General features: G+C 41.4%; 1 protein-coding gene across 26 annotated transcripts in view; it reads left to right on the top strand.

Annotated features, from left to right (window-relative positions):
• The window catches only part of ST7L (suppression of tumorigenicity 7 like), a 99976-nt gene that overhangs the window by 7730 nt on the left and 80151 nt on the right, over window positions 1-12095 (top strand). For 25 of the 26 annotated variants that reach the window (XR_002515623.2, XR_004176903.1, XR_002515625.2 and 22 more), the window contains 2 exons: window positions 1682-1844; window positions 11816-11870. Coding sequence is in view for 21 of the 26 variants with exons in the window: in XM_017945883.3 (XP_017801372.1) it covers window positions 1682-1844; window positions 11816-11870 (218 nt within the window). In the remaining 5 variants the exon portion in view is untranslated. Of the gene's footprint in view, window positions 1-1681; window positions 1845-11512; window positions 11601-11815; window positions 11871-12095 lie in introns of those variants that run through there. The other variant, XM_031652107.1, reaches the window with a different exon arrangement.

Raw genomic sequence — 12095 nt, 5'->3', positions numbered from 1 at the left:
GAGTGAGCAGAAAGAGATGCCATTTTAGATTGAGCGTAAAACATTAGTGACATGATAGAAAAAAATGCTGCACCTTGATTTTCTCACACTTTCCTGTAAACGTTGTGGCATGTAGTCAGTGGGCCACAACATGGACTATACTTTTGGCACCTATGTAGCATATTTGTTCTGTTATTTACTGAAGCAAAAAAATAGCATTCCTACAGAGTTGAAAAAGCTGATTTTTTTGTGATGTGTTCTGTTTGTGGTCGTCGTAAAATAGTTTTCAAAAATATTATAATCTGGCTGGTCATGGTAGCTCACACCTATAATCCTAACACTTTGTGAGACTGAGGAAGGCAGAGCGCTTGAGCCCAGGAGTTTGAGACCAGCCTGGGCAACATGGTGACACCTTGTCTCTACAAAAAATATAAAAATTAGCTGGGCATGGTGGCACATGCTTATAGTCCTAGCTGCTTGGGATGTTGAGGTGGGATGATCACCTGAGCCCAGGGAGGTCAAGGTTGCAGTTAGCTGTGATCATGCCACTACACTCCAGCCTGGTGACAGAGTGGGATCCTATCTCAAAAAATTTTTTAAAACAATAGGAAATAAAAAGATTAAAATCTCTTAGTTGTGGATATGTTTTGTTTATTCTTTAAAGTAATACGTGTATCCACTACATTTGGCAGAAGACTAGTCTGTCAGTTGACTTTTTTTTTGTTTATTTTCTTTATTTTGAGATAGGGTCTCAGTCTATTGCCCAGACTGGAGTTCTGTGGTGCAGTCTCAGCTCACTGCAACCTCGACCTCCCCAGGCTCAAGAGATCCTCCCACTTCAACTTTCTGAGTAGCTAGAACTATAGGCATGCACTACCTCACCCAGCTAATATTTTATTTTTACATTTTTCTGTAGAGATGAGGTCTCACTATTTTGTCCAGGCTAGTCTAGAATTCTTGGGCTCAAGCGATCCTTCTTGAGGATCCCTCTTTTGGGACTTCTCGGCCTCCCAAAGTGCTGGAATTACAGATGTGAGCCACCGTGTCTGGCCTGGTTTCTCTTTTTATAACAGTGATAAACCATGGAAACAGAAATAAATGAATATCCTGACTTTTAAATGGTTCAAAATGGGAATCAACCTGACTCTTAACCTTTATTAATAATTTTGCCAAATACCAGAGTAGTACTTTTTGCTTCAGAAAGCACTTATAATTCTTGTTAACCACATTTAGCTGAGGCTCTGAGATGTTAGAGATTAAGTGACTTGCCCACAGCACACAGCTAATAAATGACTGATTTGGGAGTCAAACATGGGCATGCTGATTCTAGTCTAGTCTGTTCATCCACTATGCTTATCATTTGAAAACTGTTTATGCTGCAGATAGAATAAAATGACAATGTAACTTAACATAGTTAAATTACTTATAGATTAAAATGCTTCTTACTGTTTTTTAATGCTTTATTACATATGCCTAGTTTTGCTTAAGCTTGTTTAAATTTTATGACAAAACTATAAAAAAGGTATTTCACTTTTACATGACGTGTTATTGTTGAATCTTGTGTTTGTATGTTTTTTTCTTTTTGAAAGGAGAGTGCATTTAAAATGCTGAATTGAACAGGACATCTTGAGAGAATGTTTTAATTTGAGCTCGTGTGTCTGCTGATCAATTCTAAGTGGAGGATATTTTCTGTTTGTCATAGGTATTTGAATGGTGGTACTTCCATAAGCATGGCACATCTTTTATTGAGCAAGTATCTGTAAGCCATTTGCAACCACTGATGGGAGGAACAGAGAGCAGCATTTCAGAACCAGGGTCTCCTTCGAGGAACAGAGAAAGTGAAACCAGCAGACAGAATTTGTCAGGTGACTGCTTTTCTGATGTGTTTTCAGAGCTGTGTATTTAAGATTGAGTTTGGCTCTGGGAGATAGAAAACTCAGAACAGCTGAGTGCTGTGGTATGCATGTTTGTGTTTCCCCCAAAATTCTAATCACCAATGTGATGTTACAAGGTAGGGTCTTTGGGACGTGATCAGGTCATGAGGGCAGTGTCCTCATGGATGTGATTAATGCCCTTATGAAGAGACCCCAGAGAGCTGCTTGCCACTTCTACCATGTGAGGACACCATGAGAAGGCGCCATCTATAAACCAGAAAGCAGACCCTCACCAGATACCAAATCTGTTGGTACCTTGGTCATAGACTTCCCAGCCTCCAGAACTGTGAAAAATAAATTTATGCTCTTTATAATCTACCCAGTTTGTGATATTTTGTTGTAGCAGTCCAAATGGACCAAGACACAGAAATTTGTCTTTTATGTTAATATAGGCAGTCCATGGCTAGTATGGAAAACAATAAGCATCAGATATCCAGACCCCTTCTATTTTGTTAGCCTGCCATCTCCAAATGTAGTTTTTACTTTGTAGTGTAAGACTGTTGCTCTTGCTTCAGCCATCATATCCACATTCCAATCAACAGGAAGGAAAGAAATCCAGGGTAAGGTCACTTCTTCCCTCTACTCCACCCCACAAAAGCCAAGGACTGTTCTCAGAAATGTTACATACTATTTCCCCTTACTTCCTTCTGGTCAGATCTGTTTCATATGGCCATTACTAGCTATAAGGAAGGCTAGAAATTTTCAACATTTTCTCAGTGTATATATATATGTGCCCAGCAAATCAGGGAATCTTATGACTAATAAAGGAGAGAACAGAAACAGCCATCTCTGCCAAGAGAGAAAAGTAGGAAAAAAAATTTTTTTTCAATATACCTAAAAAGGCATCAAAGTCTCAGCTCTTCATGGATGGGTATTCCATTGTCATACTTTTACTGTAGACTGTTCCTCTATTTGTATCGAGTACTAGTGAATTAATTAATTAATTTATTTATTTAGAGACAGAATCTTGCTCTGTTGCCAGGCTGGAGTGCAGTGGCGCAATCTCAGCTCACTGCAACCTCTGCTTCCCAGGTTCAAGCGATTCTCCTGCCTCAGCCTCCCGAGTAGCTGGGACTACAGGCATGCACCACCATGCCTGGCTGATATTTTGTATTTTTAGTAGAGATGGGGTTTCACCATATTGGCCAGGATGGTCTCAATCTCTTGACCTCATGATCCACCCACTTTGGCCTCTTAAAGTGCTGGGATTACAGGCGGGAGCCACCATACCCGGCCTTTTTTTGGAGACAAAGCCTCTCTGTAGCCCAGGCTAGAGTGCAGTGGTGCAATCTCAGCTCACTGCAGCCTCTGCCTCCTGGGTTCAAGCGATTCTGCTTCCTCAGCCTCCCAAGTAGCTGAAATTACAGGCATGTGCCACTGCACCCAACTAATTTTTGTATTTTTAGTAGAGATGGGGTTTCACCATGTTGGCCAGGCTGGTCTTGAACTCCCGACCTCAGGTGATCTGCCTGCCTCGGCTTCCCAAAGTGCTAGGATTACAGGCGTGAGCCACCGAGACTGGCCAGCTAGAAAGCGAGTATTTTTAATGATATATAATTAGGAAAGGAAAATTTATAAAGCCAAATAAAATTATTATTATTATTATTTTAATAGAGATGAGGTCTCACTATGTTGCCCAGGCTGGGCTCGAACTCCTGGGCTCAAGTGATCCTCCCACCTCAGCCTCCCAAAGTGTTGGGATTACAGATGTGAGCTACCGCGCCTGGCAAAAATGAATACTTTTGGATTATTGTTCCTTTCACTGGGATAGGTAATAACTATATAGTAATAATAGAGATGAGTTAATTCCATAATATTCCAAATATCTCATTTGTTCAATAGCTTAACCACTAGAGTTATGATAGTTCAGTGGAAAAATACTGCTGGAGTGCACTTGGTGGCACTTTTTAGATTTGGTCAAAGTCCCTGAGGAAGCACCATTTAAGTGGAGTCCTGAAGCCTGACAGGTATAGTGGGGTAGGGTTGGCAGCCATTCAGAAGTACAAGAAGGAACAGTCATTTCCTTTCCTCTTCTTTTTTTTTTTTTGTAAAATAGTTACAGAACCCCTAAGAGTAAGACATATTAAGATGAATATGATACAGATACGTCCTCATGAAGCTGACTTCAATATATGAATAATTATAACAATAGCAAATGATGTGATTTTATTTTCCATTGTAAGACTGAGTATGCCATTAGTAATGAGAGTGAAGATAACCTTAAGAACATTTCATCTTGGTAGAGGATACAGACATAAATAAATTGACAGTAAAAGAATATGGTTAACTGCTTTTATAGAGTGTCTTATATATGATACTCTATAAAGATACATGGTATCTTATACAAGATACTATGGTGACAGAAAAGAAAGAGTGGTCAGTTATTCTTGGAGGGAGGGCCGCAAAATATTTTGCAGAGGAAATAGTTGAGTTGGATCTCAAAGTGAGTTAAAAGCTGGGCATAGTGGCCCAAACCTATAATTCCAGTGCTTTAGGAGGCTGAGGTAAGGAAATCACTTGAGACAAGGAGTTTGAGACCAGCCTGGGCAGCATAGCAAGACCCCCATCTCTACAAAAAATTAAAAAAATCAATTGGGCACAGTAATATGCACATGTAGTTCCAGCTACTTGGGAGGCTGAGGCAGGAGGATCACTTGAGCCCAGGAGTTTGAGACTGCAGTGAGCTATGACTGTGCCACTGCACTCCAGCCTGGGTGACAGAGCAAGACCCTGTCTCTAAGGGGGAAAAAAATTTTTTAAGTGAATTAATGCATCCTTTTGTTCAATATTTTTCTCCCTGGATAACTTCATCTTATTCAATAATATTAGCTACCACAGACATATATGCTGGGGGGAACCAATTTTAAATTTTTACCCCCAAGCTCTCTTTTAAACTCTAGAACTACATTTCTAACTCTGTGCTAGAATTTTCCAACTTTAATGGCCCTAACCACCCTGAACTCACTCTGTCCAAAATGAAACTAATTGTCTTCTTCCATAGTTCTTCCTCTATAATTCTAAAATCTTTTAATGGCGTCCAATTCCCATTTTAGAAATCTTTGGGTTTCTTTTTCGTTTATATCATTTATGTTTCCCGTTTTCTCCAGTCAACCCCAAATTGTATTAATTCCCCCTTAAAAATTATCTTGACTCCATTCTGCCTTCTTTTTTTTTTTTAGATGAAGTTTTACTCTTCTTGCCCAGGCTGGCATGCAATGGCGTCATCTTGGCTCACTGCAACCTCCACCTCCGGGGTTCAAGCAATTCTTCTGCCCCAGCCTCCCGAGTAGCTGGGATTACAGGTGCCTGCCACCATGCCAGAGTAATTTTTGTATTTTTAATAGAAACGGGTTTTCGCTACTGTCGGCCAGACTGGTCTCAAACCCCTGACCTCAGATGATTCATCCACCTCGGCCTCCCAAAGTGCTAGAATTACAGGCATGAGCCACCAGGCCCGGCCCATTCTATCTTTTCTTTCAACATTCATAGCCCCATATCTAGGCCCTTAAACATCTCTTCCCTGGGCTATTGCTGTAGTATCCTAAGTGGTTTCCCTTCCTCTTATACTTCCCCTTCTAGTACATCCTCTCTCCTTAACTATGTAAAAAGAAAAAGTGGTTCTCAAACTTTTTAGACTAAGGAATTCTTTACATTCTTAAAAAATTATCCAGGCCTGGCACGGTGGCTCATGCATGTAATCCCAACACTTTGGGAGGCCAAGGTGGGCAGATCATGAGGTCAGGAAATCGAGACCATGGTGAAACCCCATCTCTACTAAAAATACAAAAAGTTAGCTGGGTGTGGTGGCAGGTACCTGTAGTCCCAGCTACTCAGGAGGCTGAGGCAAGAGAATGGCATGAACCCGGGAGGCAGAGCTTGCAGTGAGCTGAGATTGCGCCACTGCACTCAGCCTGGGCGACAGAGCGAGACTCTGTCTCAAAAAAAAAAAAAAAAAATTATCCAGGACCTCAAAGAGCCTGTGTTTAAATGTGGATTATATCCATCAATATTTATCATATTAGAAATTAAAGCAGGAAATTTAAAAATACTTTTTAATAGCAGTAAATCCATTACATGTTAACATGTTGTAGACTGAAATGTGTCCCCCGGAATTCATATGTTGAAACTAACCTCTAATGTAACTGTATTAGGAGCTAGGATTTTTAGGAGATGATCAAGGTTAAATGAGGGAATCCTCATCTGATAGTATTGGTGGGCTTTGTACGAAGAGGAAGAGAGGGATTGCTGTCTCTCTGCCATGCGAAGACACAGTGAGAAGACTGCTCTCTGAAGGTCAGGAGGAGAGCCCTCACCAGAGCCCAACCATTCTGGTACCTTGATCTTGGACTTCCAACCTTCACATTGTGAGAAAATAAATTTCTGTTGTTAAGCCACTCAGCATATGATATTTTGTTATGGCAACCTGAGCTGACTAACTCAGATTTTGGTATGAAGAAGTGGGGTGCCACTATAACAAACACCTAAATATGTGGAAGCAGCTTTGGAGCTGGGTAATGAGGCTGAAAGAGTTTTGAGGTGCAAGCTTGAAATATGGATAAGGACAGTTTGGTGAGGTCTCAAAAGGAAATGAGGAATATGTGGTTGGGAACTGGAGGAAAGGTGGTCCTTGTATGAAGTGGAAAAGAACTGGCTGAACTATATTCTAGCATTTTGCGGAGAGTAGAACTTCAGAGCAATGACATTGGATATTTAGCTGAGGAGACGTCTAAGCAAAGTGGCACAACTTGGTTTCTTCTGATTGCTTATAGTGAAATGTGAAAGGAAAGAGATGAACAGAAGAAGCACTTGTTAAGCAAAAAGGAAGCACAACTTGAAGATTTGGAAATTCTCAGCCTATCCATTTTATAAATACCTGAGAAAACTTGTTCTGAAGACAACAGTAGGGGTGTGGTTGAACAACTATTTGATATCGTGTGCACTTCATGGACTTAGTCATTTTAGTAGAAACCAGAAACAGAGTTGAGTTTATACGAGCAAACACACTACCAGTTTGAACTAAAAGGGACAGGGAAGGTGGGACAGAATGAAGGAAGGCCGTTAGACTTTTTGGATTCTATAGGACCAAACCATAGAGCTATTCAATTGTGAACATGTACTGACTTCAAATAAAAGGAAGAATGACCAAACCCAGGACTGCCACTCCTAATACAGGCCCAGAGGGGAAGGCTATTTCCTCCTTGATTTCAAAGGGTGAGGCTGCCTTTCCAGTTTCTGGGGCCAGGCCACCCTCACAGAGAGCTGCATGGGTGGGGCTGTACCACAGAGCTATGGGGGTGACACTGCCATCCCAGTGGGCCTGGAGGGCAGAGTATCAAAAATAATTCTCACGCTTTTTCTCTCTTTTTTTGTTTTTGTTTTTGTTTTTGTTTTGAGATGGAGTCTTGCTCTGTTTCCCAGGCTGGAGTGCAATGGTGCGATCTCGACTCACTGAAACCTCTGCCTCCCAGGTTCAAGTGATTCTCCTACCTCAGCCTCCCGAGTAGCTGGGATTACAGGCGTGTGCCACCATACCCGGCTAATTTTGTATTTTTAGTAGAGATGGGTTTTCTCCATGTTGGTCAGGCTGGTCTGGAACTCCCAACCTCAGGTGATCTACCTGTCTTAGCCTCCAAAAGTGCTGGGATTACAGGCATGAGCCACTGCACCTGGCCTTTTTTTTTTTTTTTTCTGAGACGGAGTCTCATTCTGTCGCCCAGGCTGGAGTGCGGGAGCACAATCTCGGCTCACTGCAACCTCTGCTGCCTGGGTTCAGGTGATTCTCCTGCCTCAGCCTCCCAAGTAGCTGGGATTACAGGCACCTGCCACTACACCCAGCTAATCTTTTTGGAGTTTTTAATAGAGATGAGGTTTCACTATCTTGGCCAGGCTAGTCTTGAACTCCTCATCTCTTGATCCACCCACCTTGGTCTCCCAAAGTGCTGGAATTATAGGTGTGAGCTACCGCGCCTGGCCTTTTTTTGTTGTTTGTTTGTTTTTTGGAGCCGGAGTTTTACTCTTGCTGCCCAGGCTGGAATGCAATGGCGTGATCTTGACTCACTGCAACCTCTGCCTCCTAGGTTCAAGTGATTCTCCTGCTTCAGCCTCCGAGTAGTGGGGATTACAGGCATGCACCACCACACCCAGCTAATTTTTTTCTATTATTAGTAGAGATGGAGTTTCACCATGTTGGCCAGGCTGGTCTTGAATACCTGACCTTAGGTGATCCACCTGCCTCAGCCTCCCACAGTGCTGGGATTACAGGTGTGAGCCACCTTGCCTGGGCTTTTTTTTTTTTTTTTAAGAGAGACAAGGCATCACTATATTCCCCAGGCTGGGGTCTTGAACTCCTGGGCTCAAGTGATCCTCCTGCCACAGCCTCCTGAGTAGCTGGGATTACAGGCATGTGCCACTGTGCCTGGCATTTAAACTTTAAGATGTAATAGAATTTGCGTTGCTAGGTTTTGGACTTGGTAACTATTACCCCTTCCTTCCTTTTGATTTTTTTCATTTGAGAATGGGAACGTCTATCCTATGTCTGCCCACCATCATACAATATATTGGGAACGTATAACTTGTCTGGTTCCATAGGTTCACTTCTGGAGAGGAACTGAGTCTAAGAATGAATTGTACCTTGAGCCTCCCCTCCCCTATGTCTGATTCAGATAATATTCAGAAGAAACTTTGGCCTTTAGATTTTAGAATTGATGCTGGAATGAGTTAAGACTTTTGGGGGAGAATTAATGTATTTCTACTTACTTATTTTGAGATGGAGTCTCGCTCTGTTGCCCAGGCTGAAGTGCAGTGGCACCATGTCGGCTCACTGTAACCTCCGCCTTCTAAGTTTGAACCCCTAATTCCCCATATGACTATTGAAAATAGGGCTTCAGGTAGTAATTAAGATAAACTATGAGTAGAAACCTGATCTGATAAGACAGGAAGGCCTTATAATAATAAGAGATACCAGAGCTCTCTCTCTCTTGTGAGAACACAGCAAGAATTCAGCCTCACCAGTACTCAGCCGTGCTGGCACCCTGCAGGTACCCTGATCTCAAACTTCTAGCCTCCAGAATTGTGAGAAAATAAATTTATGTTAAGACACACAGTCAATGGTATTTTGTTATGGCAGCCTGAGCTAATACACACTTTGTGAAAAATAATTATGTTTCCCACAACAAGAAAAAGTTCAGTTAATAGAAGACAACTTATTCTCCGTTGTCTATTGTGAAATGCTGTTCGATTGAAGTGTGTGAAGAAAACCTGGCTTCACCCAGATGTGTAATTGAAAAGGGGAGGAGTATTTTAATAGTCTTCTCAGAAAATTGTGGATACCTTTTTTTGATACTACACTAAAACTTTCTATGAGTACTTTTCTGAAAGTTTAGTTGTGGTGTAAAATCTGAACTTTGCATGCTCTGTTATGTGAAAATCTATTGGTATATCTTAACATTTTGAATGGATCTTTTATGCATAATTTTATATCGTACATTGGTTGTTTGGAAAATACTTGTTCACTGAGCTATGTGTATCATATCCATATCATGATCCATTTTATTGCATAATACAAAAAAACTCATTTGTTAATATCACCACCATTCTCATAGAAAAGTCTTTATTGTGAAATTTGCCAGGCTCACAGTAGCAGACACACATTTAAAAAAATTTCAATATGTACTTGAAAGCTCAAATTTTATCACTGGCAGCAAATACTTTCATTTTCTTCCTTGATCTTGACAGACTCAGTTCATTTTAAAGAAAATATCTGCCAGGTACCCATCTAAATAACTAAGTTTGTGTGTGGCTCTTTCAAGTAAAAGTGGTGTTTCATTACAAAAGGGGCCAGTTCTCACAAATTGCTTTACTAGAGACAACCATCATACCTGCTATAATGTTTAAAAGAAATTTGCCTTATTTTTACTGTAAGGATGTGGAAGTGAAGAATCCAATGACTGCTAGTACAGTTTGGTGTCATTGTCTTGACTCATGCTAATGTACTAGCAGTTTTACCCATCGTTGACTTTTCATCACCAGTTCAATTTTGCAGGACAAGTAAGACAGTGAGGCAGGTGCCTGGGGTACAAAATTTAAGGACACCCTTACTCTCAGGGTCATGCATCCGAGTTCAAGTAAACACATTTAAAAAGGCAAATTATGTCTTAGAATTTATTTGAAGAATTGTTACTTTACAGTTCCATGAATTATACTTTGAGAACTGCTGATCTAAACAAAGATCTGGTATTTGTTATTTTTCTGCTCATAAACCTTTGATGACCAAGAATAATATCTAAACTCTTTTCTATAGTACATACGGTCCTTCATCAATTTCTTCCAGTCTATTTTCTTTTATCTTTTTTTTTGAGATGGAGTTTCACTCTCGTCACCCAGGCTGGAGTGCAATGGTGCGATCTCCATCCACTGCAACCTCTGCCTCCCAGGTTTAAGAAATTCTTCTGTCTCAGTCTCAGCCTCAGCCTCCTGAGTACCTGGGATTAGAGGCAGGCACTACCATGCCCAGCTAATTTTGTATTTTTAGTAGAACTGGGGTTTCATTATGTTGGCTAGGCTGGTCTTGAACTACTGACCTCAGGTCATCTGCCCACCTCACTCTCCCAAAGTGCTGGGATTACAGACGTGAGCCACTGTGCCTGGCCTTTTCCAATCTGTTTTCTAACCCCATTTACAGTTCTCCCTCCCACTCCTTACCCTGTACTCTAGCCTAACCATGCTGTATGGTTTTATGACACTTCCTCTGCTTCAGATGTTCTTCATTTTGCAACCTTATTCTCATTTTTTACAGTGATTCAACGTCCGTTCAAATGTCACCCCCTTTTTAAAGCCTTCCCTGATTTCCCCAAAACAAATTTAATGCTTTTTTTTTTTTTTCTTAGAACAAAATGTGTCTGGCCGGGCACGGTGGCTCACACCTGTAATCCCAGTACTTTGGGAGGCTGAGGCAGGTAGATCACGAGATCAGGAGATTTAGACCATCCTGGCTAACATGGTGAAACCCTGTCTCTACTAAAAATACAAAAAATTAGCCAGGCGAGCGCCTGTAGTCCCAGCTAGCTACTCGGGAGGCTGAGGCAGGAGAATGGCATGAACCCAGGAGGTGGAGCTTGCAGTGAGCCGAGATTGCACCACTGCACTCTAGCCTGGGTGACAGAGCGAGACTCCATCTCAAAAAAAAGAACGAAACATGTCTGTTATCGGAGTTCAGGCCATTTACATGACTACTCTCATACTATGTTTAATTCAGTTAAGCAAGTCAGTTCCAGAGGCTGTGCTTGGTTATAGAAATAGAAAAATAAGCAAAGTTTTTTTTTTTTTTTTTTTTGAGATGGAGTCTCGCTGTGTCGCCCGGCTGGGGGGGAGGGGGTGGAACTCACCCGCTCCCTGCAAGCTCCGCCTCCCGGGTTTACGCCATTCTCCTGCCTCAGCCTCCCGAGTAGCTGGGACTACAGGCGCCCGCCACCTCGCCCGGCTAGTTTTTTGTATTTTTTTAGTAGAGAGGGGGTTTCACCGTGTTAGCCAGGATGGTCTTGATCTCCTGACCTCGTGATCCGCCCGTCTCGGCCTCCCAAAGTGCTGGGATTACAGGCTTGAGCCACCGCGCCCGGCCGTAAGCAAAGTTTTAAGACTTCATATTTTAAAGAGGAAACAAAACCAAGCAGATAATCATATTGTAATATGGTAAGTACTATAATTGAATTATGAACTAAATGCTATGGAGACAAAAATATGGAAATGACTAGATTTAATTCTGTTTTTTGAAAGCATGCTTTATTCATCTTTGTATCATCTGTGGCTAGCACCGTGCTTAGCCTACAGTAGGTAGACAATAGATGTTGGTTAAGTGAAGATTTTAAAGTGTCTCTTTTTCCCCCTTTTTCTCCTTTGTTTTTCAGAATGTAAGGTATGGAGAAACCCTCTAAATCTTTTCAGAGGAGCAGAATATCGGAGGTATTACATTTTGCTTTCAGTATAAGTAGGGCATTGGTTCTAGAGTGAAGGTATTTACAAAATCATTTGTCTTTATAAAATATCACAGCTCTTCTAGTAGGAGATACTGATCTATAATAAGGTAAAAATGATTAGTCCACAGTTTATTTGGCAGCATCTTGACTGTGTTTACTTTTTTCTTTTTTTTTGGAGATAGAGTCTTGCTCTGTCACTCAGGCTGGAGCA

The sequence above is a fragment of the Papio anubis genome, chromosome 1 (genome assembly GCF_008728515.1).
Source record: "Papio anubis isolate 15944 chromosome 1, Panubis1.0, whole genome shotgun sequence".
In the NCBI taxonomy this organism is placed as follows: Eukaryota; Metazoa; Chordata; class Mammalia; order Primates; family Cercopithecidae; genus Papio; species Papio anubis.
Note: the sequence above shows the minus strand (reverse complement) of the source record. Positions and strands in the feature narration are given on the sequence as shown.